The 27901-nt window shown below is 43.9% G+C and overlaps 2 protein-coding genes across 3 annotated transcripts in view; both read left to right on the forward strand.

The window, feature by feature from the left end:
- Positions 1-20074, forward strand: part of sspo (SCO-spondin) — a 52828-nt gene extending 32754 nt beyond the window's left edge. Inside the window, exons 93-110 of the mRNA XM_047329981.1 lie at positions 132-271; positions 586-632; positions 714-956; positions 2990-3151; positions 3315-3431; positions 3514-3652; positions 3856-4052; positions 4188-4358; positions 4644-4771; positions 4849-5003; positions 6467-6513; positions 7454-7618; positions 8203-8411; positions 9497-9592; positions 13250-13310; positions 13951-14081; positions 16294-16444; positions 19399-20074. Of these exons, the coding sequence (XP_047185937.1) occupies positions 132-271; positions 586-632; positions 714-956; positions 2990-3151; positions 3315-3431; positions 3514-3652; positions 3856-4052; positions 4188-4358; positions 4644-4771; positions 4849-5003; positions 6467-6513; positions 7454-7618; positions 8203-8411; positions 9497-9592; positions 13250-13310; positions 13951-14081; positions 16294-16444; positions 19399-19421 (2382 nt within the window). The 3' untranslated portion in view covers positions 19422-20074. The remainder of the gene's footprint in view (positions 1-131; positions 272-585; positions 633-713; positions 957-2989; positions 3152-3314; positions 3432-3513; positions 3653-3855; positions 4053-4187; positions 4359-4643; positions 4772-4848; positions 5004-6466; positions 6514-7453; positions 7619-8202; positions 8412-9496; positions 9593-13249; positions 13311-13950; positions 14082-16293; positions 16445-19398) is intronic.
- Positions 20075-23372: 3298 nt separating this feature from the next.
- Positions 23373-27901, forward strand: part of kcnh2b (potassium voltage-gated channel, subfamily H (eag-related), member 2b) — a 165869-nt gene continuing 161340 nt past the window's right edge. For both annotated transcript variants that reach the window (XM_035619439.2, XM_047329904.1), the window contains exon 1: positions 23373-23729. In XM_035619439.2, coding sequence (XP_035475332.2) covers positions 23654-23729 — 76 coding nt within the window. In that variant the 5' untranslated portion in view covers positions 23373-23653. The remainder of the gene's footprint in view (positions 23730-27901) is intronic.

A 27901-nucleotide genomic window follows, 5' to 3' on the forward strand; every position in this document is an offset into this window, starting at 1 on the left:
ATTACATTTAAATATAGGGGTTTATAATTGTCAAGCATCATACTATAGATAAAAAGGAGAATAACTGTTGCCATCCATGTTACAAGTGAGCCTGTTCTTACCTTTCATTTATATTTTTTGTTTCCATTCAGGGCCTGCTGCAGCAGAACGGTAGCTGTGTTCCACCAGAGGAATGTGGCTGCGTCCACCTGCAGCACCAAGCTTCAGGGCAACCACCCACACCTGTTACTGTCCCCGAGGGCTCCACTGTCACATTAGGCTGCAGTACCTGGTTAGACTCTGGCATTCTAAAAATAAATGAAGACATGGCACAGGGGCTAATTTTGTCTGCTCCTGTCCCCTTACACCAAAGTAGTTTGATTTTCTGCATCATGCAAATTTGGATCAACAGTACATTTATAGGATAAATACAATTTGAGGAACTTATACCATGGTTACACTTCTTAATCCTCCTCTGTTATTTCTGTTTTCATCCACTATCTTGCTTGGTCTCAATTTAATAGTATCTGTTTATCTCTTTTACATAGTCTGGTATCCATGGCTTGGTTTTGCATACTGTTAATATCTGTTCTGTCTGTTCTCCAGCCTCTGCCATGATGGGACTTTGCAGTGTGACTTGAGTGAATGTGAAGGTAAGTAAGCAGCACAATGATTCAGTATTGAATCACTCCTTCATCTTGTTAACCTGCCTCTTCCTCTCCTCCTTCTTTCAGTCATCATCAGCGAGTGGTCAGAGTGGACCCCCTGTTCCCCCTGTGCACCCTCTTCCTCCCTGCAGAACAGCACTTTCCAGGACCAGGTCAGCAGTGGCACTAAAATGGTCTCAATCCAGCGGCGTTTCCGGGCTTGTTTGGACCTTGATTCTGGTGTTCCTGTCACCAGAGAGGAGGAGGACAGCCAATGTCCAGGGCCACTTGTGGAGGAGAGGCTTTGTCCAGATGCTAACACCTGCAGAGGTAATGGTGTTTGTCCGAGAGGGCAAAAAAGAGGGGTTCACGTTTATTCCGTTCTTTTCCTCAGTCTGCCTTCGTCAAGCTCCAGTTCCCTCTTTAACTCCATTCTGAGGGAAAGTAATCAATTCGGCAGTTTGCCAGTCAGTATGTGGCAACAATATGACACTTTGCTCCCAACTAATGATTTTAGGCAGACGTCGCGCTGAACTAGTCGGAGCCAGACAAGCGTGGCATCTAAGAAAGAAATTAATTATAGATTGGGTCAGAGTGACTGTCACAGTGACTGTGCTGACGAAATGACTCTAGCATGGCGCTCTCTGGAGAGGAGAGGGCGATAATTCCATCTTGAGAAATTGTAGAATGCAATGCAAGAGGATGCAACACAATTCAAAAGTGTTTTACATAAGACGTAAAGGGATGTTAAGCTGCATTAGAGACCCAAGTCGGTATAAGCAGACACAATGAGATTGGATTTGAAAGAATATAATTAAATACAAGATTAATATAAGAGAAACTTGCAAAATAACACGAGTAAATATCTCTACAATTAATCAAATGAAAAGGAGAAACAAACAAACGTGACAAGTCCTTTATTTCAAAAGGGGTTGTGTTGCCTAAATATATGCTGCTTTTCTGACCCTGCTCATACTTGCATTAACATGTGTCTTGGGTGATCTGGTTACAAGTGGACACCTCCAAGTGCGTCAGCTCACACCTGAGTGACCACTTCGCTTCTCACTTCCCCACTCTGGATGCAAATGCACATGTCGCCACATTATTTGTATTTGTAAAGACCAAATGTGTTGTTGTTTGTAGCCAATATCAACGTGTAAGTATGTATTTTGATCTTGGTGGCGTTTTTATTGTCTTAGAAATGTTCTTGCTGATGAAGCACATTTAATTTTGAATAGGGAGTGGGCGGGTTGAGCGAGGAGGGTCTGAGTCATCTCACTGCACACAGCTCTACAATGGAATAAGAAAAATCTTAATCCAGTTGAGAGTGAATTTTGTAAAAACCCATCAAAGATTTGTTCAGTACGTGGGACCACTGTCTCATTAGTTTTGTGATTATTTTTATGTAAATCTTTGTTATTGGAGTCGTCAACAGACGAGGAAAATAACATGGAAATTGCAGATTGAAAAACATGAGATCTGTTTAGGGCCGTGCCAGAAACTCATACCAAGTTTTTCAGTCTATCTAGTGGCAGCACAATTGAATCACTTCAACTCAGGATCTACTGTATAGTGTGGGATGCATTTTTGAACAGAAAAGAAAGGCCATGTCTTTGAAAGCGCGGTCGGCCTATCTCAAATTGAAACCAAAAAAAAAGTACCAGGCTTCCGTTGGTTTTTGTGTGGATATTTATTGTGTCAGTTCACTGCTGGCAGTATAGATTAATAGTAGCCATCAGTAGATAGTTTAAGCACTTTGCAATCCGCATCCACAGTGAAAAATATTACTGAGCATCTCTGCTGCCCTATTGTCACGATTTCCCCAAAGGAATGAGAATGGAAAAGGGATTTGAAAAAGGGAAGAGTATCTGGGGGGACACATGAATTTGATTGGGTTTAGTGTGTGTGTGTGTGTGTGTGTGTGTGTGTGTGTGTGTGTGTGTGTGTGTGTGTGTGTGTGTGTGTGTGCGCGCCTGCCTTTTCTCCTTCAGACATGAATTGGAATGGCTCAGAATTACGACCATGCCCAGTGGACCTTAAGTTGGATTTGCATGTCAAAATATTTAAAAGTGTTGTACTTCATCATTGTGGAACCAGAAATCTAAAAAACTGCTTTGCTAGGATGAACAGCAGCTTCATTTACTCCGAATAAATAGTACAAACTCTGATCTTCAACACATTAATCAGAAATCTAATCAGCTCAAGTATTCTTGTACACAAACAGCCGACACACTTTTTGTTATTGATGATGATGATGAGTATCATAACAATAACACCAGTCGTCACGATAATTACGACCATTAGAATTAAGATGACGGCAGAGGCTGATGATGATGAGGATGATGGTCACTCTGCTCTTTCAGATCTGTGTCAGTGGAGTATGTGGAGTTCCTGGACAGCTTGTGCTGACCCGTGCAGTGGTGGAGTCAGGCAGCGCTACCGGCGGCCATTGGCCTCCCCTCTGGGACCTCGATGTAGGAGCCAACAGACCCAAAGCCAGAGCTGCAACACGGGACTCTGCCTTGGTACACCTGTCCTTTATTTACCATTTTAATATTTTTTAACAGACCTTTCCTGTATCTTGTCAAATAGTGGCAAAAATGCCAGAATTTTTTTGCCACATGCACTGAACTTTGCTTTACTTTTATTTATAAAGAGTGTGAAAGGTGGATTTTCCTTGTTTCCTAGGTGAGCGTTGCGAGGACAGGGGGCGGACCTACCAAGAGAGCTGCGCCAATCAGTGCCCTCGCAGCTGCACTGACTTATGGGAGCATGTTCAGTGTCTGCAAGGAGCCTGTCATGCAGGTAATCTTTGACATGAACAGCAGGTTCTTCTTGATAACTGACTTTTTGTTCAGTCGGCACAATATCTTTTATCTTTTTTCAGGTTGTCGGTGTCCGAAGGGACAGTTGCTGCAGGACGGTCGCTGTGTGCCACTAGAAGAGTGTCGGTGTGGTATCCCATCAGGCAATGGGACGCTGGAGTTCCGTCCTAAAGATGAGGTCACCGTGGACTGTAACACCTGGTGAGAACAGCTTTGTGCGAACTGCATTTTTTTTTAGAAAGTAGGTGAATATCACAATGAGGTTGAGGTTGTCTCACCACCTCTGACCACTAGGAGGAGACTGTAGATTTTATGGCCTGTTCAGGTCTGGGTAAACTTACCTATACAAATCAGATACCTTATTATGGGATCAAGGTTTTTATCTAAATATCCTCTATATGCAGTGTGTGTGAGAATGGCACTCTGGTGTGCACCAAGCTTCCCTGCCCAGTTTATGAGCCCTGGAGCACATGGAGCTCCTGCTCAGCTTCCTGTGGACGTGGCCAGAGGACGAGAACACGCCTCTGCCAGGAAACGGAGGGAGGCCCCTCCTGTGCTGCCACCAAGCAGACGGAGAACTGTGACCTGCCATCATGTCCAGGTCGGATATGGAGGACGGACTCAATTTCATGCAAAATTAATTTTAATATTTAATTAAACGTTTAACACGTTATTTATCGCTATCGCCTGTCAATCCTCCATTCTTTTTTCGTACCGCCTCCCTCCCTCTATCCAGTGGGTTGTTTGTTGAGCGAGTGGTCGCCCTGGGCCGAGTGCAGTGCCACATGTGGTGGTGGGTCGTCGATGCGGAACAAGACGGTCCTCAGAGAGCCTGAGCCTGGTGCGACGGCCTGCGTTGGACCACTCGAACAGCACACCGTCTGTAACACCAACAGCTGCCTGCCTGGTAACATAAACATTATCTATCCTTAGAGCAATATAAATCCTGAATATAAGTCAAATAAAGTGGTTGCCAAGCAACTCACAAGAGCCCTTAATAGGTGATATTTTCAGTACGTGTATTTTTGGTGTTGTGTAATCAAAGGTGTGACCTCAAATGCTAATCCTCTCTGAAGACAGACTGTGAAGTTGGCACAGAGAAGAGAACAGAACACTTGTCTGGTCTGCGTACCGAAATACAGAGACGTTGTGTAATTCATTGTGTGTTTTTATTTGTGCGTGTTTGTTGCAGAGTGTCCGAGCGGGCAGGTGTTCAGTGACTGTGCAGGTTCCTGTCCGTATACCTGTGAGGACTTGTGGCCTCACACTCAGTGTCTACTTGGACCCTGCAGCCCTGGGTGTAGCTGCCCTCCTGGACAGGTCTGGACTCCGGTTTGTTAATGAAAGCGAAGGAATTGTTTCAGATTCGTAAAAGTTTTTTACTGTGTCCCTCACAGTTGTTGCACGGAGGTTCATGTGTGCCCCACGCTGACTGCCCCTGTTCAGCGCTCTCGCTGCCGACTGATTACCAAATCTTGAACGTCAGCACTGCGGAGATCACAGACACTCTGCTTGCGCCTGGAACAGCCATTCAGCACCTCTGCAATACATGGTAAGAAACTACACAAAGTTTCATCCATCCGTACTCTGATTTATCCTACAGGGTTACCCACACTGTCCTCTACCTATGGGATCTGGATCTAGCTTGCCGAAGTAGCTACGACCGACATAACTCAAAGGCTGGATCATGGATTGGGTTGGTCCATGGGGAACTAAAAAGCCAGGCTGAACCTTTGCCTTATTTCCAGTATTTCCCTTCAATGGGAGCTGATCAAATTCTACCTGAGTGCAAATAGTCAGTAAATATGACACATATTTTTTCTCTTCTTAATGAGTTGAAACGATAGTCAACTGACCGCCACACACTAGAGTATAGAATATTGAGGTTGACTGTAGTGTGCTGCAGTTTCAGGTATCAGAGGGGCTGCATTTCACCGCTGCTGTTGGAGGAGCCTGCTGTATGAAGAAATGTTTTATGTATGTTTAGTGCCGCCCCTGAATTGAGGCACAGTTATTGATTCCGGGATTATGTCTCTAATCCTTCATGCATTTAAGAGGGGCGAGCACAAAGACCACGAGGGGATACGATAAGCACGGCTGACCGTGTGCTCTGCTGGATTTCTATAGTGTTCTATATGTTGCATCTATAGGGCATGATTAAAATGAAGGTTTTTCTGGGAAAGAGAAAATAAAATTGAAAAGAATATTTTACTGGCAGGACAAATGCCTGAGTGCAAAATATTTCGGGGAATTCTTAAATTGTAATGAGACATTCACAGTGAGGAGATAAAAAGTATTTTACAAGCTACTAAGTTGTGACTCCCTTTTTTATTTCCTCTGACGTTTGTCCTTCCCTGCATATTAATGTATGAATTCATTCATCCAGTGCAGCATGGCACATTTGAACAATGGCCGTGCTTCTCCATCAGTCTGACTGTCCTCCCAGGTGAATCTCTTGTCACAGGGAGGGAGTTGAACATTTGAGAAAGCAAGCATTATCAAGTGCTTAGGTTAGGGGACAATAGTGGTCTCCTATCTCCTCCTACCTTTGCAGTAGATTATCAATAAAAAAATTATTTCCAGCTTTTTGGAACAAAATGGAAAAATGTAAGAGATGGTAGAACAAATTAAAAACATATGAAAACAACACGTTTCTTTAATTTGACTGAAATAAACCTGAAACGCAACACCATCAAACTTTTTTGCACGGGGGGAATACAACAAAAAAAATGTTTTATTCATGATGAATGCACCAAGTTATCACTAATTAATGTGATAACAGCAGAGTTCAATTTCCAAGTATGCCCTCGGCAACAATCCAGCTTGGTACCATGATATCTGCTGTAACAGATAGTCTGCAATGCTGCAGACATGTCGTAAGTCATTTCATCTTCCTCAGCGTATCGATACTATCACATGAGGTGACTGCTGTAGCATGTCGTTGTTCAGTAATATAATAAGCTCATTATTTTGCTATCATCCTACTTCACTTACTCAGATCTTTTCTTTCTCCAGTGTGTGCCAAGGTGGAGCGTTCAACTGTACTTCAGAGAGCTGTGATGGTGAGTGATGCTCTGTCACAGCTGCATTTCTTTCACTTCATATAGGGGCCTCACCCTTTTAGCGATGAAAGCTCCAGCTACAATAATCTTTGGCTGAATTGTCAGAACAGTGACAGACATGTGGACCTGATCTATAGTAAGTAACAGCTGCTGCAACAGTTGGCTCAAATATCTCGGCGTGAGTCAAATCAATCACGTCCTGCAAAAAGGTGTTTTTTTTTTTTTCGTAAACACACATGGTAACACGAGTACGAGTGTCATGAAATTCAACCGCTCACATCCTCATAAGAGAAAGAAACAAGTAAATATCTGAATGCTTTGACCTGGGTGTTTTATCTGTCACCATTTGATTATTGTCCTGTCCTCATAGCTCCTGTTAAACATTGTTGAAAGGGCTCTCGGAGTCTATGCGTCCCAAAATAAGCTCTTGGCATTTTAGGGCGGGTCCCAATCCACTTTTGCTAGTTTGACAATGGAAGAAAAGGTTGCAGCAGCAGGCGCTTGGTTTTAAAGGTTTTCTTTGTCTTAATTAATCACGTGTGTGTAACATTAGCGCCGTCTTCCATTTCCTTTTAAAAAGCGAGATGCTCTTCAACCTTGGTGGATTTTCCTGCTAGGCTGAGAGTTTGCTTCTCTGCAGAGGAAATTTAAATCTGCATGTGCACCAACGGAAAAGCCCTGAGGAAACAATCTCTGTATATATCAAGTAGAGTGTACACGAGTTTTGTACTATTTAGGCACTACTTTCTTGGGAAAGTATTAAAATAACACTGAAATACTTGCTTTCCACCGCCTGAAGATGGCAAAAGAAAGATGACTATGAGGCGCATAGAAGAGTTCTGACTTCTATCAGCCAAAAGTGATAAGTGTAACTAGATGACACTGACCTGAACAGTGCTGGTTTATATTCTTTTGCCCTCCTCTCTTCTCCCCCCTCCAGTTGACTGTGTGTGGTCCAGCTGGTCGGAGTGGAGTCCGTGCTCAGCCAGCTGTGGTTCGGGACGACAGAGCTCCACCAGAAGCGTCCTGCAGCCCAGCGAGTACGCAGGGGCCCCATGTGAAGGCCCCCAGGAGCGCACCAAGACCTGCACGGCCCCTGACTGTGGTGAGAGATAAGAGCAGAGATGGGCCATGTTTTTTTTTGATCATCATTGATAATAATATTTAAATATAGGGAGAGGAACTCCCTGCCCTCAGTACTTGTTTTTAATTTACACTATGCGTTCTCAAACCTTTTCTTGCATGGTCGCCTTCAGGGGGCGAGAAAAAGATACTTTTTTATCAGTCATTAACAACAATATGGAAAGCAAACTAATACCATTATTTCCCTACATTAATCATATTCGTTCAACTTTGTTTCACTCCATATTTTCACCTGCTGATTTTGGAAATGTAGGAAGTAAGTAATGGAAAAAAACTTTAGAAAAAAAGAATTTGAAGTGTCACAATGATTAATACTATACATTATTTTTCTCTAATTTTCTGTCCACACCCCCATTTGTTCCCACTACAGCCTTTCCCCCACAAATTAATCCCTAAATTCGGACCTTTTTTTTTTCCCAATTTCCCTTCTCCGTCCTATCATATTGTCTCATTTCCCCTCTACTTTGTATTTTCTCCTTCCTGCACTGGCACTTTTTTTTTTTTTTTTTTTTAACTCATCTCTCTCCTCCACCTCCTCCCCTGCAGCCTGTCCTGATGGGGAGCAGTGGAGGAGGAGCGTGTCAGAGGAGGTCCTGCTGTGTGAGAGGAGCTGCCAGGACATTTACTCCTCCTTCCCTGTCAACTGCAGTCACGCTGAGGGCTGCGTGTGTCACGAGGGGCTCTATCGAAACACGGAGGGTATGTGTGTCATCCCAGCCCTCTGCCCCTGCCATGACCAGGGCATCCTGAGAGAGGTACACACAAAACACACACACGCACGCACGCACACACATTTTGGCTGACAACCAAGTAAACAGGCATCTGCTGCCCTGCTAACTTGGCAGCTTGTACCCATCGCGCCTGCCTCATTGTGGCGTGTCTGAACCTCACCATTAATGTGGTGTTTTTTATTCACTCCCATTCACTCGCATTGTGTTATTTACTCGTAAAGAAGGGCCTATTAGAAGATGAGTGACATGCCCTCTGGGCCACATTACACCACAATGCCTCGCGAGCCCTCGGCCTCATCAATTATGTAGGAAGTGTCGTGGAAAGCCGGCACTCTGACCGCGGCTGGGCAAGCCTGCCAGGAATTATTTATGAAGCTGGGGATATTATAGGATTATGAGAATTAATCATACACTGACAAGAGGTCAGATCCCTCTCGATCCCCCTACTTCAGGACTTTCTCTCACTCTTTCATTTGCTCCTTTTGTTTCTTTCTTTCCCCTGTCATAGCTTAAATTAATCACTTACCTTTCTTTTCTAGAATTTCTGTTCAGTCTCTTTATCCCCTTTATCCGTTGCTCTTTCCTCCCTCCCTCTCTCTTTCTCCCCTTTGTCAACCCCTGCCCCTCAGTCACTCTGTCCACCCTTCCTCTCTGTTTCCTTTTCTGTCTGTCAGTTGGTGATGACTAATGTTCACATAAAGATCCTCCATGATTTTCCAATCAACCACCTCATGATTATTATGTCAAATGGTACAGTGTGAGCGACAAGGGCCCTCCACGGTGGGCTGCTTTTGCTCGGACGTAAGCACAGGCACACATAATATGTACAGTAATGTAGACTGTATTATGTGGTTGTTGTAATTACTGCATACTAATTTGCTTCCATGATCTAAGTAACGCACGACAGTGCAGCCAAAGCAAGAAAGAGACCGATCCCGAGCTTTGACCAGTTTTACTTTATCAAACCTACTCTGTCGGAGACAGTAATGTGAATTTGCACGAAGAGAAAAGAGTGATGGGCTGTTGAGTCATTATCACAGTACCTGTATTTCTAGAGTCGGGGAAGTGAATATAAATATACTGTGTGCGTTCGTGTGTGTGTGAGCCAGGCAGGATCCGAGTGGGAGGAAGGCTGCACGTCCTGCCGCTGTCTGAATGGGAAGAAACACTGCCAGCTGAGGTGTCCTCCACTCCTCTGTGACGAGGTGAGACACACTCAACTAACACAAGAACATATACGAAATGAACATTTGTCTGTTCATGTACTCAAATTCTGTATGTATGAATCTGATAGCTTATAATCTGCGTACGTGTTTGTCAGCATGCTAGTGTGATATTGAGTAGCACCTTCTAGGGGAGGCAAAAAATATAGTTTGTCCTAGGCCCGATATTCAGAGTCACTATGGGGTGGAGGATATTCTAGATACATTCACAGAACATGGCGTTTTATCCTGCCGATTGTGATATATGTCATGATGTTGTCATTTTTCTGGAAAATCACTTTTTTACTCATCCTTAATCCATCCTGAAAAAAGTCAAGGTATTTTCCTGGATTATGGAAAAGCATTGTCTCCATCTGTGCCTTGTCTAGCAGATGATGTCAGTTACAAGAGTTGGAACATATGAATAATAATAACAACTATCGCTCATTTTACAATCAAACACACGGACAGATTCTCATATAGAGAATCTAGACCCAGACGAGCTCATCAGTCCATTCAGCTGCCACTGCCTCCCCGGGGTATTATAGTTCATACTGCATCTCTGGCGGTCACAAACATCTCAATTACTCTGAGCGAGCGAGAGAGAAAACGCTCTTCTCCCTCAAGAGTGTGTGGGATGTTCTCTGCAAGTCGCCGGCTGAAGTAGATCAATACCCGACTGTCCGATCCTCCCACAAGCCTGCACTTTCTCCTTTACGATGTCCTTCTACCTCCCGCGAAACACACCGACTCCTGAGACACAACCGCGTTTAATTCCAATGCTGTATATCCGCTCTTTGACAAAGGTGAAAGGTGTTCTGCAAAATGTATGGCACCATGTGGTGTTTATATTTAATAACCCCCCCCAAAAAAAACTTTCGTCACTCAGACACTTAGTCATACCCATATGGGTGATCTTACAGGAAACGGTGAGCAGTCAATTATAGATGCACTTTGTACAACTACAGGCAGATGAGGACAAAATAAACTTCCCATAAAATATGGATTCATTGTTGTAGTCTTTGACACAGGTGGAACTTTTGCTACTGCACAAAAATACAGATTATATCCACTCCAGTGTCAGAAAGAAATAGACTGGATCAAGATATGACGGTGGTGAAATAGAAATTTTGTAGCATCCTGCTGAAGTGGCCATCGTTGTTTGTTTTTTTTAAGAATTGACATAATGAATATGTTTTCTCCCAAATGTCCTTTTGCAATACGTTTCTCTTAATCTCTAAATTGTTCCCTGGCTGCAAGTCTTCACCACATTTCACTATTCATCATTTATTAACCATGTTGGTTTTCTCATCAACATCTCCATCACGGTTAATGTAAATTCCTGTGTGACGCTCACAGCGTGGGGAAAAAGAAAATGAAGGAAAGTGAAAAGCAACAAACTACTTCCAGAAACCGAATGTCCCTGTTTCTCTACGCAACCCACAGAACACACTGTCCAGAGAGTGTTTCTGTAGTAATGAAAGCTATAAACATCACGGGCTGTAGGGTAGAGATGTACCAACCTTGGGAAAAAATAAAACCAAAATAAACTGTATGGCTAAAAACTAGTAGAGCAAAGTTTGAGAAGACGGTGCAGCCATGCTCACATCAGTCTCACAACAGTGCTCACATCAGCCCACTAACAAGCTAACTTATTGATGTTTAGCAGTTATTATTGTGTTCATGGTATGCTCAGTTTGCTTTCAATGGTTGTTTACATATATTTCTATCTCTAGGACAAGAATTTATTCATATTTTGTGTGGATTTTTTTTTCTCTAAATACCTGAGTAAACAAAAAGCAAAACTAGTTGCATGGCTCGATTCCCCAAGAGGTGAGTTACAAAGTGTGTCTTGTTAAATTTGGGTGAACTAACTTCATAAAAAAGTCTTAATTTAGAAAAAAGACTCCGTTCTCCGTGGCGACGAAGTGGAGCAAGTCACAGTAGAAAAAAGTCCACTGTCTCAGCCTTGACACAGTAAGCTGACTTTATATCTTTAGCACACTGGCGCTGTATAAAGGCCAGGGTAAAAATAAATTCTGCTGACATCAGAACTGAAGGGAGAGGTTAATTGCACAGTGAGCTCCACAAAGTAAGACCGTCTACCAAGTGTTCCACCTGTGGTGTGTACACAGCTTTTTATCACTTTGCACCAGTGACTTGCGCAGCTGCTTGTGCTTGTGCGCTCAAATCCCCAAAGCTGCTAAGTCACGCCTTAGTGAAATCAGTCTTTATCCTTGGCAGGAAGGGAAAAGGTAATTAAATGCACAGTGCTGTGGCTGAGAATCGCTGTCTGCGTTATTTATGACTCTGCTTACAGTTAATGGCATTGCTGATTAAAAATTTGAAATCTCAAAAAATGGCCTCCACTGCTCTGCTATGAGATGATGTATTGAAGCTTTGATTATCATATGCAGTGATAAAGAATTAGCCGGATGTCTTTCCTCTCAAACACAGACTCCACATTAATAGGCTTCTGATTTCCTAGTCTAGTGACTAACCTTTACTTAAAATGCCAAGTGTCCTTTTCATGAAATAACTAGCATCCACATTTCACACCAGTCCTGCCGCCACATCACACACACACACACACACACACACACACACACACACACACACACACACACACACACACACACACACACACACACACACACACACACACACACACACACAGAGCCTTTTAACTGAAAGGGCTTGACTGGGTCCTCTTTGGGACCTCCCAGCTGTTAAGTGAGTGGGCTGCTCCATCCCTGAGGGAAGACTGGCGGCAGTGCAGAGTGGAAGGAACAGTCCTCAGGGTTAATAGTTAGGGTGTGTGTGTGTGTGTGTGTGTGTGTGTGTGTGTGTGTGTGTGTGTGTGTGTGTGTGTGTGTGTGTGTGTGTGTGTGTGTGTGTGTGTGTGTGTGTGTGTGTGTGTGTGTGTGTGTGTGTGTGTGTGTGTGTGTGTGTGTGTGTGTGTGTGTGTGGGCGGGCGGGCGGGCGGGCGGGTGGGTGGGTGCATCCTGCATGTCCCACCCGGGACATCCTGCATTTCTCTTGACATCACTCTGCCTTTTTTGGGGCTATTTTTGTTTTCCATGTCTCACTACTTGCATCTCATTTACGACCATTTGTTTGATTTGCGTCTCTTTGTTGCAGCAAGCCTGTCTGATATTCACATCCTCGCCCTCCATCCATTTGTCGTTGTCTGCTCACACAGTCACTTGTTCTGTCAGAAGACTGGCACCAGGATATACTGTATATAGTTCTACTTCTCCTCCTCCTACTTTGTCTTAGCTGGATCTCAACCACGGTCCTAATGATCCTCAGTGTCCCATATCTAAGTTAGTCCCAAACTGGCCTGAATGAAAACCAACAGTGCTCTCTGGTTAGGACTGGGACAATCTGATTGTTTATAACAAAGTCGATGCTGCAGCTGATCCTGAAAAAATATCTTAACTCAAGGCCGATTATACAATTTTTTTTCCAACACTATCAACCACATCTAACTGTTTTGGTCAGTGGTTGAAGCTCAGTTGTCATCACATGACCTCAGTATGAGGTATGTGATGACAGGTGGTGCAGGAAATTTGCTTGTTGAATTACTCAGGTCTCGTTTTTTAAAATGATATTAAAAAGAGAAATCATGTCGTCCCTTTCTTTACGTTTCTCTCTCAGGGTGAGGTCAAGGTGGAGGAACCAGGCAGCTGCTGTCCAGTCTGCAGAAAGCAGTTTCCAGGTTAGTGCAATATGCTGAATGTAGAAAACCACAGATTGACAATAAAGTATATTTAGAGTCTTAACAAGGATTCGTTCATTAAAGAAGTGCTAAATAAAAGAAGCCATTAGCTTCAATTCCCTGAACAGATCAATAAACGAATAAATCAACCTTAGAGCGTTCTTATGTATCAGAAAGGGTAAAACAGATAAATGACTTAATCACAAATATGTGATAAAAAAACTAAACAAAAGCAACATTTTCATTCTGTGGCTGTTGTTCCACTTCATTGGATTTGAATATTCTATAGTTTATTTTAATAGAGGGCTAAAAACGAATTGCCACTGTGCCCAATTAGTGAGAGATGACATTACTTAACCTACATTTGGGGCTTTAATCTTTCTCCCAGTGGAGGAAATGTCACATGGTGCGAGGGGGCACGACAAAGTCACCGTGCTCTCTGGAAGGAACTCTTTGGCTTGTGCCTCCTCCTTTGTCCTTTTTTTCCCCCCACCTCTTTTGTCATGCAAATAGAAAGAAAAATTGCCTCTGGTTTGTCACATTCACCTTTTCCTCGCCCTCTACATTCTCTCTCTGCTTCGTGCCCCTCCATCTAATTTTACCCCCTCTTCCTCCTCCCTGCCCTCTGTTTTCCCTTCAGGCGAGCCCCTGCCGGAGTGTCGTCGCTTCATGCAGGTCAGGAACATCACCAAGGGGGACTGTCGGCTTGATAACGTGGAGGTCAGCTTCTGCAGGGGACGCTGTCTGTCCAGGACTGACGTCATCCTGGAGGTACGGAGAAGAGACACACACACACACACATGTAGAAGATATTACTTTCCCAACATCTTGTGGCAACACTGACCGGTATTGACATGAACATGAGTGACAACTGGTTGCACAATGGAGATCAATACAGGCAGCAAAGTGGACTTAAATGAATTGGTAAAAAAAAGAAAGCGGTTTGTTGTAATGGCTTGCAAACTGCCCATCAGGGCTGCACAGTTAAGTGTTTAATCATATGGTGTACAACCAATATTCATTTAAATCGGCATGTCCGTTAGAACCAAATAAAACATTCTGTTCCTTTTACGTCCTCGCAAAGCAACCAACTATCGTGAACAAGCGTTCACCAAAATAATAATCACGATTGTTGCTTTAACAGCAATCAGTTTTTCTCCTGAAGCGCGAGCTAACGCCAGTGTGAAGTGTGTTTTAGCAAAAAACAAACGAGTTACATCGGCCCATGCAGCTGGTCACAGTTGTCGTTATCTCACACCTCCCTGGATAAACACCGACCTCAGATACACGTGCAGGATAATAGTTACCAGTCTCTGAATGTGATGTTCTGTTAACAGCTGTAATCACAGGTAACCTGTATTCTTGTCCTTTAGTGTTCACACGCATGACGTGAAGACAGGTAAACGGCAATACATAATTCATCAGTTGAGTCTCCAGTGATCTAAATATAGATTTGGATCGGAGTCTTGTGAAGGCGTCACGTGCCGAGTCTGTTAGTGATTCTGTTTTTTTTTTTATTTCCCCTCCTCATGTCTTCTTTTCCTGCCGTCGCTCGTTGCCTTTTTTTTAATTTTTTATCACCTCATCACCATGTTGACTTTGTTGTTCTCTGGCATCCATACATCTGCACTGTAAAAATAGAGTCACTCATGGGAGTGTAGTATAAAAAAATAAACATCAGCTCAGCCAAATGTGTCATTACCACACGGTTACTGTGGCAACTGCGGGACGGTAACCAGTGACTAGGCAGCGCAGAGAAGTTCCTTTTTTTCACTGATCAGCAGGACTGAAAGAAGCAGGAAGGCATTCACAGGAGTCACAAGGCTCTTCTCACCAACAGCTGAAGTACTAAGGCACACACACACACACACACACACACACTGTGTACTTCAAAGTGTGTGAAGCACTTATAGCGGCTATTTTTCAGAGGAGTTGGAGGTGTTTGGGTTTTCAGACGCCCTCCCTCCTCTCGCCTCATCTATCTATCATTCTTTGCTTTCATGCATCGTACTTTCTTTAGTCTCCTTCCTCTTTGGGTTTTCGCTTGAATACATGAGCACAGTTTCTATCACCTAGCTGCCTTTTGTCATGCAAAGCACCAAGACTGAGTGTTTGAGTAAAAAAAAAAAGACTCTTAATTCCCAAATGTGTTTTTGTATTGTTGTATTTAGCCATTTTAGATTCTTTTAGCATCCCTCGCAAGCAAACTGCTCAACACAAAGCAGCAATGTTAGCGCTCTATGATTATATCGAATTTAGAAACTAGCTGGTGAAGATAATCTAGCAGCTGAGGAACCAGACATGCTGGTGCAACTGGTGGAGACCAAACCAAAGCCCAGAAGAGGAATGAATATTGGACATAGCCAGTGTTGCTGTGTGTTTACTGGAGGTGTAATAGAGCAGACGTTAGTCACCACATCGCCTTTGTAAGGTGATAATCCTCTATGTTGCCGTTTGCAGCTTGTGTCTGCCAGTGTACGATATGTTCATTTGAGCTTGTTCCTTAAAAGACACAAGGGAGATGGGAGCTGAATTTGCTCGTCACATAATCTAAACAATGAGCTGAAAGAGGCTTAAATTGCAAAAAGGGTTGGATGATGATTACCTTTGGGTTCTTGACTGTGAGCAAAAGGTTTAATCTTCTGTCTGATTTCATATTTCCAGGTGCACCACAGGAAATTTGTACATTTTAACGTAACTGAAGTGACTGTTAATTCTCCCCATTTTTGCATTGAGTTTCTTATTGTCCTCAATTCAGTTCATACTGTCTCGTCTTGTCTTGCTTTTCAGATTTTGTCTCATAGCCTCCTCCTGCTCTTATTTTCACCTTCTCCTCATCATGTTCCAATCTCCTCATTGGTTTCCTCAACCTTATTCCTCTGGCTCTCTTTTCACCTCCTCTCCTGCTTGTTGCTGCTCTCGCCTCATCTCCAGTAACTTCATCCCCCTCTTCTCCTCCTCCTTCCTCCCTCTCTCCACACAGGAGCCATATCTGCAGTCGGTGTGCGAGTGCTGTAGCTACCGCTTGGATCCCGACACCCCGGTGCGCTTCCTCAGCCTGCGCTGTGCGAACGGCGAGAGCGAGCCCGTCGTCCTGCCCGTCATACACAGCTGCGAGTGCACCAGCTGTCAAGGTGAGGAGTAATGAATGAGGCCAGACGGATTTGCTTGTTCATCTATCATGTCAGTGTGAGAGCCAAGCATTTAGATAAATGCAAAAATGTGTTCGCAGATGACACACGTTTACTCACAGGCTCCCAGCAGACAGGCAGGTGAAAACTGTGATTGTGTTCAAATCCCCAGAAGTCAGGAGGTTGGATGAAGAAATAAAAGAAAGTGAGGGTTATTGCATTTTACTAAAAATATATAAGACACTAAATCACATAAATCAACAGCTGCAAGAGTGCTTTTATTTTGAAATATCTGCGACATTATTAAAGAATAAAAACATGATTGGCTCTGGTAATACATGACTGGCCAAGTGCTTATTGTAGAACTGAGGTCGCTGAAGCTGAAATAATATTAAACAAGTTCTCAATATGCAGTGAAGCTTGTGAAAATCGCAAGAGATTAAAGGCACTAGAACAAAACTTTTACCTATAATTTGTTTTCACTGACTCAAATATTGTTTTTATTTAATACTTATTCTGTAGCTTTTTTAATAGTGTATATGTATTGATTAAATAACAATACTTGAATTTGAACTAGACTATGAAAAGTCGTCATGTAAAATCATTGTTAAATCAAACCTTTTCATTAATATGTCAGAAGAACAGAGTCATAAATTCATGTACTGTACATTGTGGGCTTCACCTTGAAAAGTGTCACACTGGCGAGTTTGAGCTGGACAAGTTTTTTTGCTCTTAGCACTTCTCCATCTTTAAAGAACTAAAAGTGACCCTGTGTCAAATCAACCATGAAATCATACCCAGCTCGCAGCAGGTGTTTAAAGGGGCTGTGTTCCCGTCGGTCGCGTTCGTGTGCTGTTTGTCGTGTAGTGTCAACGGTGTGGAAACCCACGGAAAAGGCACAGGCAGGTACATGAGGCAGTAGGATTTTACATGGTTCTAGCTATGGTTGGGCGGCCTGACGATTTTATATTTTTAATATGAACTGTGTGTGAATCAAGACATTTTATGATGTTTACACTCACTGTAAATGGAAGCACGGTATATTCACAAACCAACAGACTGACTGCCTACTGGATGGCTGTGCTGATTTACAAAATTATATCATGTGGACCTAAAACCTGAATTTTCTAGATTGCCCAGCAGAGGGCGACTCCACTTGTTGCAAAAAGAGGTCAGTTTCTATAGAAGTCTATGAGAAAATAACTCTCCTTCTCACTTGATTTATAATGCCAGTAAACATTTTCCTGAGTGGTGTATGGTCTCAAGGGATAGACCCTTACCCCTAACCCTCTGAACAGTCAGATATTTCTCAAAGTATCTGTGAACTCACTTCACATGGTAAAATGACAAATCTACTGTCTACAACCTTCAAAAGGAGGTGTCGGAAGGAACAAGCAGAGAGCTTTTCACTCAGGTTGGTACAACCTCACTTGTACGTATGTTATGAGGTCTTGACACATATACATAACCAGCACCATCACTGACCGACGCATTAAAGCATGGGAAAAATCTGATCGTGATTGTGTGTTTAAAAAGATCGCTCTGTGTTAGTTACAAACTTTTCTGTTAGGCATCACCCTTAGGCCTGTTAAAGACGTAGCCACCCTTCATCAGTTCCAGATGTGTTGATTTGATTGCATTCTTAAATTTGATCATTTTTGAGAATCTTCTCTCCTACCGTAATTCGTTTTTTCCATTAATGCTAGACTGTCACATACATTCACACACATTCACACACGACCATGTACACTCTAATCTAAACATGCGTTTGCCTTTGCCCACTGAATAATTCAATCGGAGGTTCCCACCTCTGAAGCAATTATGCGCTAATCCATTCTTCAACATGGCCGATTGCGTTAGTTAATTGGATGTGGCCACATACGACACAGGATTCCCCCCCCCCCCTCCGGCTCATATTCCCCTTGCGTTGCGACGCGTCTCCGGACATCACGTCTGACGGATTAGATTGTTACAGCGATCAATCTGGAATAGCATGTGGCTGTGTGCTCTCAACCACACTCACACATATTAGCTGCCACTATGACATGTTTTCTCATTTCTCAACTGATGCTTCTTGGCCTTCCACACACACACACACACTCTTCCTGCAGACACAAGCCTGGAGATGACTCACATTGATATATTCATCAACATCTGTTGGCTTCTTGTTTTTTTACATTTTGCAGACTTGTTATATCATAAGTGCATTTTAGGTAGTGTGCTATATGTTTGTAGTAGATTTAAGAAGATGGATTTTTTTTTTCTCTTCCATACAGTTCAAACATGGAATCTCTAGTATTTATATAAATACAATAAAACAAGTCTGTTTGTATGGGACGAAGATTGATATATTTGAGTTGTGTTTTGAGTAAAACATCCTGGAACTTTTAGTCCCAGGCACTCTTTTTCAAGGAACTCAAAGGTTCCTGCAGACCATTTTTCGGGCTCCAGTCCACCAGGTGATGATAATGCAGAAGACTACACAACAAAGTTGACGCTACAGTAATCGCATTAACACTACAACAACGGTAAACATGGAGGAGATTCAGAGACAAGCACTAGTAACAAAGCCCATTCAAAACACCAGAAAAGTTAGACTTAAATTGAGGAAACAGATTTTACGGCTGAAAGAAAATGCTGGAGTACTCGACCAATCAGGCCACGTTCCGCGCTGCAAGCCCCGCCCCACAGATTCCTGTACTTTCGTAAAGTACTACACATCGCAAACAGGGACTTTCTGGGAGGCAAAAAGATTTCCCTAGAATTTAATCTAGACCCTATCGTTCCTGCAAAGGTTCCTGGGGAAAGTTCCTGGTGGAGACGCAGTTGTACAGGCACCTGGTCTGTCTTTTATCCAGCAGTGGAGTTGTGTTTTTATTTTTGTACCGTTAAGTTATTACAGAAAACAAACTCTGAATGTACGACACCATCAATCTCACTGTTTCTCCCCTTCACAGGAGGTGACCTGTCCAGACGCTGATGGAATGTGCTCGTGTGTTTGTGTGTATGAACGCCAAGCCGAGCGAGAGCGCCACGCTGAGAGCCAGCTGGGGGACACGTGGAGGATTTTGGGACGGAGAGATGGATGGACGTCCTGAACCAAGTCTCTGTTGATGCCCACATTATTATTCCGTAGTCCTTAGTCATCATATGACTGGATGCTACTGCTAAAGTCCCTGTTCTGAAACTCCTGTACAGCCTTTTTTTTCTACTTTGTATTTATAGATTAAAAGACCTATGATACAATCCAAATAAGCTATTATGCATTTATATATATTTTTCATCTGTATGTTTAAAGATAACAATGTATATGCGCCTACCGTCTTCTGTTAGTTGGAGTTTACAGTAATTGGATGTTTTACATTTTTACAGTTTCAAGTACATTTCCTGTGGACAGGTCAGTAAACGGTTTCTACACATGATGAATTACTACTGGCTCTCTTTTCCCCCCAAAAAAAAATTGTCCATGGATTTTTTTTGTTTGTGTATCTTCGAACACTTTGTCCAGTCAGCAGCAGAATGTCCCTTCTTCTCTAATATACAACCACTTTCATAGGAAAAACAAGATAATCAATATAATTTGTTCAAATAGCTTTAACCCCTTGTGCAGTAAAACATTATATTCATATTTAACCTTGACTGAGATTTGTCTTTAATGAGACCACCAACATCATTGTCCTAAAAAATATTAACTGATTTCAGATTTATTCATAAATACTCTTGTTTACTTACCAAAAAGGTTTTATTTTTACTGTCTATGCCTGACTATCTTTTAGCTGTGTTCGGCACATCACTTAGATTTAATCTGTTTGTAATGTTCTATCTATAAACTTCAGAATTGTGTTTATTGCCAAGTAGGTTTTCACATAAAAGCTTCTTTGGTGTTTGGTTACATAACAAATAATATAAATATAATAATTGCACATATATAATATATATGTGCAATCTTATGATTTAGCGTAAATTACCATCACTATATCTTTACATTTTATAGGACTTTGCATCATCCAGTTCTGTAACTTGTTTGTGTCTTTACACAAGGTTCCTTCCGTTAGGCCTTAAAAATATATATTCATAAAAATGAGTTTATACTTTGCTACAAGCCTGTAAATGTCACGTCTCTTTACAATATATCATGAACTCTGTTAATCCCTTTGTTGTCCACAATTGAAAGCCTCCATCTTATATGCCTGTATCGAGCATGAACATAAAAACACACATACATACATACATACACACACTCAGTACAACCTGCTGCCGTCACTGCTTGTGCACTTTGCTTCGCAGACGCATGGAGCAGAAAAAGGGGAAAGTGACATTTCTGTTGACAAGAGTTTCATTTGCTGCGGAAATGTTTATTCATTATAAGACGATGTAGTTTTTAATGGATGTGTCGCCTTGGGCTTTTTCCCAATACCCTTATTCAGACATTTTATTCATTTCTGTGTGACGAAAAAAAGAGTATTACAAAAAAAAAACTCCTTAAGCATAAGCTCTGCTTTCTATTTTTGTGTATGTGTACAATAGTTAAAGTGTGTGACAGGCTGGCATCTGCCTCAACCGTGACAAAGTGTCGGCCTTTTTACTTTTCCTCCCTACTCATCCACCCCCTCCCTCCCTCTCTCTCTCTCTCTCTCTCCCTCTCTCTCTCCCTCCCTCTCTCTCTCTCCCTCTCTCTCTGTCTCTCTCTCTCTCACACTCTCTCTCTTTTCCTGCCTAAATAAGGGAGTTGAGAGGCGAATGCTGACCAGCGAGCCTCCTCTGGCTCTCAGCTGCTGTAGTAAATACTGGCTGGGTTGTAATAAGAGCAGGGACTGATGCATTTTTAATTCATATACCCAAATGTCACATTTTGATGGATGGCACCTCGTTCCTGGTCAAACTGCAAGGGCTGCAATTCATCATGCCAATAAGCAATCATTAAAACAGTGACAGCAGGACAAAAAGAAAAGAATGCATGCATGCATTCACACACACACACTAACACACACACACACACACACACACACACACATGCCGATCACTTTGATAAATGCAGCCATGGAAAGTGGAGTTGCTTTGGGCCTTTATCTGACAGAACTGTGGGAATGCAAAAGCCCCTGCAGATATCAAGGCCTCCCTGAGATTGATGTGAAACATGCAGAAGGAGAGACATCAACTTTTTGGGGCAAATTTACTGGCTTGATGTCATAATATAATGATTCCGGAATTTTCCAGCTATGGATAGATACAGTACCTATCTATCTATCTATCCATTCAATGGACCCAGTAAACTTTGACATCATTTAAAAAGTTTGCCAATTTGTAAAAAAGAATCGTTTTGCTTTTGTCCCAGCAGCTGGCAACATTATGAAAAAGCAGGTTAAATAAATATAAGCCAGGTTGTGGAGTTTACCGTGAACATTTTGTGGTCACTGGATTTGCAATAATGAATCACTAATTTCACACATTTTTTGAAAGGTGTTACGTTTTAGATGCCACTCGCATTAAAAAGAACACGCCCCCACTGTCCCTGCAGCTGACTCACTGTAGTGAAGTCCTCGTATTCAAAAACATATATATGACTCAGTCATCCACGCGCGGTTTTCAACGGAACCCTCCATTTCCCCACGTCCCGTGAAGGCATCACAGCCAGCACATGACTGGAGGGGGGGAACCCCGGCGGTGTGACGTAGCTGGGCAGCCTGAGTGGTGAATCCCCATCCAACCCCGAGACACAATGGAGCCGCATCACCGCCGCTTCTCATTGGTCTATTAACACACACACACACACACACAGACTGAGGCGGAAGAGACGCGCATCTCATCTTCACTTGCAGGTAAAATTGTGGAGCATGATTTTGTTCTTTTTACACTGAGTAGTACAGTAGAGGTGGAGAGAAGTGTGTGTGTGTGTGTGTGTGTGTGTGTGCGCGTCTGTGCGTGTCCCATGCAGGAGGACAGGTGACGCGCAGCCTCACCTGCGAGGCCGCAGGTGTGTGTGAAGACACAAAGCACGTCCGATGCCAGCTGCACTCACCAACCGTGGGGTTTTTTTTGCATCTGTCCTCGAACCCCTCTGGGCCATTTCGTCCCCGATTCCAATAAATCAACATGTATAATGATTTCATTATCTGGGGTCTTTTTTTTTTTATTATTGTAGCAGCCGAGAGGCCTGTCACTTTGGGAGCCTTCTCTCTTTAGTGGACGAGGAGAAGCAGCTGCGAGCGCATCCACTTCTTTATCCATCATTCATTCTTCATTCAAATTTTCTTTTCTCTTTTTTTTTTTTCAAGTGTGCGAGCAGCTGCGCGCGTGATGCGCAAAGGGTTAAAAGAGGCGCAGCCAGACGCCGCTGGAGCTGGAGTCATCCGGCGGAGCGCACAGCGAGGAGGAGGAAGAGACGCGCAACCAACACCTTCACCAGCGCACCGGGGACGAGCCGGGCTGCGGGTCTGCGCTCTGCCGTTCTTCTTTTTCCTTGATCCTCACCGCTCCTCCTCCTCCTCCTCCTCTTCTTCTTCTTCTTCTTCTTCTTCTCCTTCTCCCCAGTTCAACCCCGCGGGGCGTCGGAGGAGAGAGGAGGTGGAATGAGAAACGGATAGAAGGAAGAGAGAAGGAAACCCAAGCGCGCGGCGGCGGCTCACAGCGCCCCAACCATGGCTCCAACGACGCTCGCCCAGTCCGCTGCCCGGGAGCGGACTGTCGCGCAGGACGAGGGGTCTGCTGTGCTCCACCGAGTGTGAGACCACAGAGACGTATAGCCCCCCCCCCACCACCGGACGGCCCTTTCCCCCTGGAGACCCCCCCCCCCCCCCCCCCCCCCCCACCCTCCTCGCACCTCGGTCCGGAAACTGCTCCGATCCGCCGCGCGTCCACAGTGCGCCTCCTCCCCCCCCCACCTCTCTCCAGAACTCTCGTCTCCTCACCTCTGCCCCCCCCCCCCGGATCCACCAGACAACCTGCGATCTCTCCGACGCTGTACTTGGTGAAACAAACTTTTGTCTCCTCCACGGATTACTGCCACTGCACCTCCTCGGGGCTCAGTCTCCACGCAGTGAGCGAGCGTGCGTCGTGCGCTCTTTTGGCTGCGTGCGGGCGAAGTGTGTGTGTGTGTGTGTGTGTGTGTGTGTGCGGGGGGAAAGTTCGAGCCTCGGTTCGGTGTGATTACATTTAAAGAACAAAAAAAGTCCTGCAAAAGTCTCTCCCGGTCCGGGGGCCACCGCTGCGAAGATGCCGGTCCGCAGGGGCCACGTGGCTCCGCAGAACACCTTCCTGGACACCATCATCAGGAAATTCGACAGTCAGAGTAAGCTATCACGTTTTTCTTTATTTGTCTTTCATGCAGCCTGCCACTGCTTCTTCTTCCCCTCGAGGTCCACGGTGAACAGGTCGATCGGTTTGGTGGCTCACCAGCTGACATGCGTTTCCCCGCGTCGCCCTCGGTTGATGGTGTTCGGTTGATATGCAGCGACGTTAGACACAGTGAGGTGGGAGAACACACAGTCCTAGTCATGTCGAAAGACCGTATCAGAGATCATCTCATGAAAGAACAGTGTGGTACTCAAAACAGGACTTAGGTGTTTCCTCTTAACCACATATTATTATTATTATTATTTTACCTCAATATGAACTGGGGTTTTTTTTGAGGCAACTCAGACACCAAAGTGATTCCTGATCAAATGTACTTGTGTGACATGTTGGGTTTAAGGAAATCAGGTACAGTGATGTTTGTTTGCCAAGTATCCTCTCATACACACACACACACACACACACACACACACACACACACACACACACACACACACGCGGACACGGACACTTCCAAAGAAGGCAGTCTGCAAAAATTACACCCTTGGGGAGAATGGACTCTTATTGCATTTGGCTCACTTGGTATGGATACGTAAGAATAAATGTTATCCAGAAACTACAGTATTGCTCACCTCATACATACGCTGTCCGCATAGAAAACATTCATAGACTTTGGGGGTTGTGTTTTTTGCCCGTATCCCATCAGTTATTCTCCAGAAAGTTGTCAGCGATGAAATAACAAACAATACATCTGAGCTGCTAAATTTTTCATGGAGCCCAGGGGGCGTGAAATCCGAAGCTGTCAATATCTCAGAAATACACAGGGCTTCATCCGTCCCCGTGGCGGCGGCGGCGTTATCTTTGATGCAAATCGTTTTTGTGTGTGATTTTTTTTTTCTCTCCCCCATCCCTTGAACAGACAGTGTGATGAGAAGACTGATCAGCATCCACAACAGCAATTTGCTGCTTCTTTTTTTCTACCTGCAAAAAGTTCTTGCTCTTGCTGATGAAAGAGTGAAGCTGATGCAAGAGAAAGCATAGATCGAACAAAAAAGCCTCCTAGGGGATTCATGTATGTCAATCACTCTCACCGGGAGCTGACAAGAAAAGGTGTGAGCTCAAGTGGAGAAAAAAACAAACACCTTTCCTGAACTCCTGAGTCTTTCTAAAACAAACAGCTCACATTCCTCTCCATCCTCCGTACGCTCGTGGATGGGGGGGGGGAGTTTCACAAGGCTGCTGCGGAATGGCAAGCGATATCTCGCTGCGTGTGTAACACACCCAAGGGTCACGGGCAGCGGCAGAGCTTCAAACTAGATTTGGTAATGGGATGGATTGAGTTTGAGGCTCCTCGAGAAAAGCGACGCAACACACACGAGCGCAGTCGGGTCGAAAAAAGCTGATGTCAGAGTCGGGTGATTGACATTGACATCCCCTCGTGCTCACTTTTCCGTCCTGATAAACATGGATAACTCTGCAAAGGTGAGCAGTATTCCGGGCGCTCGCTGGATCAATGCCAACTCTCTTTTAACATTTCCAATGGGAGTTTCCCCGAGACTGGAGCACCCGAGGAACACGAGGCACGTAGCCTCACGTCATTCCAATCGTTTCCCGGTGACTTAAGATCTTGAGAATACTTTTCTATTGATCGTCGCAAGGCGTCCGACCGGACTAATCGAGCACGCTGATGGTGCTGCCGATATGCTGTCTAATGGCTGCGAGTAATGAGCCCGTGGAGATGGAGAATGTGGCATCGTTGGACACCAGCATCTGCTCAGACATCTTTATTCATTCTAAAAAAAAGCAAAAGGGAAATCAAAATGAGATCAGTAGTTCTGTTCATTGAAGTTTTAAGTGAAGCACAGTGATTGGTTTTGGTCAATGCTGCTCATTGTTTGGTCTTAATAACTAGAAGACTGGGTGAACTCACCCTGAACAACAATCAACAGCTTGCAACAGAGTCCGTTATCAACTATTTCACGTAAAATAAAAACGCCGGAGAGGAAAGAGAACGAAAAAGGAACCTTGATGCCAGAATTAGCTCGGTAAAGCCATTCCTCCTCCAGGATGGGACTGGCCTTTATTTAATATCCTATGATCACATGCAACGGAGCCTCGACGCTCCACGAGGAGGAGGAGGAGGAGGAGGAGGAGACGGAGCAAGGCCCGGACATCTGTTGTCTCCGCACGTCAGATATGGCGTGAGATCCTGTTGTACTCGAGGCAGTGACGGGGATGAACCAGCTCCGGGCTCCTCACAGTCTTTCACATCAGTCCTTAAGAGGAAAAGTTGTGCTCCTCCTGCACTTCATTCAAGTTGGGTGCTCTGCTTTTAAAAGAGAACTACAGCACAAATGTCCCCCCCCCCCCCCCCCCCCCCCCCCGCCAAAAAATAATGGCTCTCCAGTGGGGGAATAAAAAAACCATTTGTCTTGCGTTGCAGTTTTGCAGTCAAGTACCGACAGACAGAGGTGTAACTGGTTTTGACAAGGAAACGATCCTATGGGGAAATCAATGGAACGTGATCCGTTTAGGCGAGCTGAAGGACTGCTGCTCGACAAGCTCATCAGGCACCAAAGCACAGCGGAATGGTTCATGACACTGAGACAGTGTTTTAGATGCTCTCCTGTTCAAAGAACGCAGACGTACAACTCTGGCTCTCTCTCTCTCTGCGCCTGTTTTCAATATCAGGATCGATATGAATTTTTTTTTAACTCCATTTCGCTCTTCTTCACTGTGAAAGCTCAAGGTTTGGCCCACGGTGCAAAATGAATGGTTCAGTTGGAGACTCGGGTGTGTTATGGCAGTGGTGGCTCTTCCCCCCCCCCCCCCCCCCCCCCCCCGGGATTTAGATCATTATCAAACCTGTTGTCTTCGTCTTAACTGGATCTAACTCATTCCCACCCCCGTATGCCTTATATACTCCACAAAGCCTGGAAACAGACTTACATTTTTAAAAATGCAAAGAGCGTTCCCTTTACATACATGACCCCCCCCCCCCCCCCCCCCCCCCCCCCCCCCCCCCCCGCCCTCTGCCTATCACAAAACTTAGAGATGGTTGCCAAGCTTGTCCTTGTGGTCATATTCAGGTTCATTTCATATTCATGCATGACACTGGAGTGAGATTCATTTGTGCTCTTATTTTTTTTCTTTTTTAGGACTCAAACTTGCACACTGTAAAATACATCTCCGTAACAGCCAATAAGATGCACGAGGTCACGGTAAAGAGCAATTTAAAACTGCAACCCAACCCGGGGAATGTAAATAATTCAAACGGGAGCGGCCCGAGACAGTAATGTGAAGTAGCTGTTAAAAATTAATTTCTGGAATATAGATGTTTATTGGATTATTAGACAGAAATGGAGCAGAGGTCGAGAGAGATTGTACAGAGATTATTGACGTGTTCACTGGAGGGAAATCAATGAGGAGCGCGATCTTTGCTCACGTGGGAATATGACCAGTCAGTGGGAAGGCCCCAGTGAAATCCACTGCAGACACCGCAGTACTACTATTTAATATCCAAATTCATATGGAATTCATGTATATAGTGCAGAGTATTCACCAGTCAGCCACAACAGTACAGCTGGTAACTCACTGGGTTTATTGTTGTGGCTGATCCGTGTTGTGGTGACTGGGTCCAACCCTGCAGCCGTGTAAATAATTGAAACGATAATTTAAGTAGAATTACTGATGGTTCAGAATATATACATATATACATATATATATATATCTATATATATACTGTCTTCTCATCGAACCAGGGGTTGATTGGTTTCTAGGAATTTGTCTCTTTACCCTAAATCAGATCAGATTGTTGTCAAATTTTAGGGAACAATCTCTGTCCAAAATTACATGTTCAGTATCAGACAATCAGAGTCTCACAAGAGTAGCTCCTAGTTTCTCTATGCAGGCACATCATGAAATTGTTTCTGATTGGCTAAAGGCTTTTTGTTTTGTTTTGTAGACAAACTCATTTGCAAGTGGCCCTGACAGAAATGCATAATTCATGGTAGGAACATCTACACGTTTAATGTTTTCATGTTTGCTATTTGTTCTGGATGCTTCTTTTTGAACAAAAAAAATACATCTAAGTAGATTTCCCCTTTGAAAAAAACCCAAATTTAAATAATTGGTTAGTGGGATGCAGGTTCTCAAATGTGTGGAAATCAG

The sequence above is a fragment of the Scophthalmus maximus genome, chromosome 21, assembly GCF_022379125.1.
Source record: "Scophthalmus maximus strain ysfricsl-2021 chromosome 21, ASM2237912v1, whole genome shotgun sequence".
Taxonomy (NCBI): domain Eukaryota; kingdom Metazoa; phylum Chordata; class Actinopteri; order Pleuronectiformes; family Scophthalmidae; genus Scophthalmus; species Scophthalmus maximus.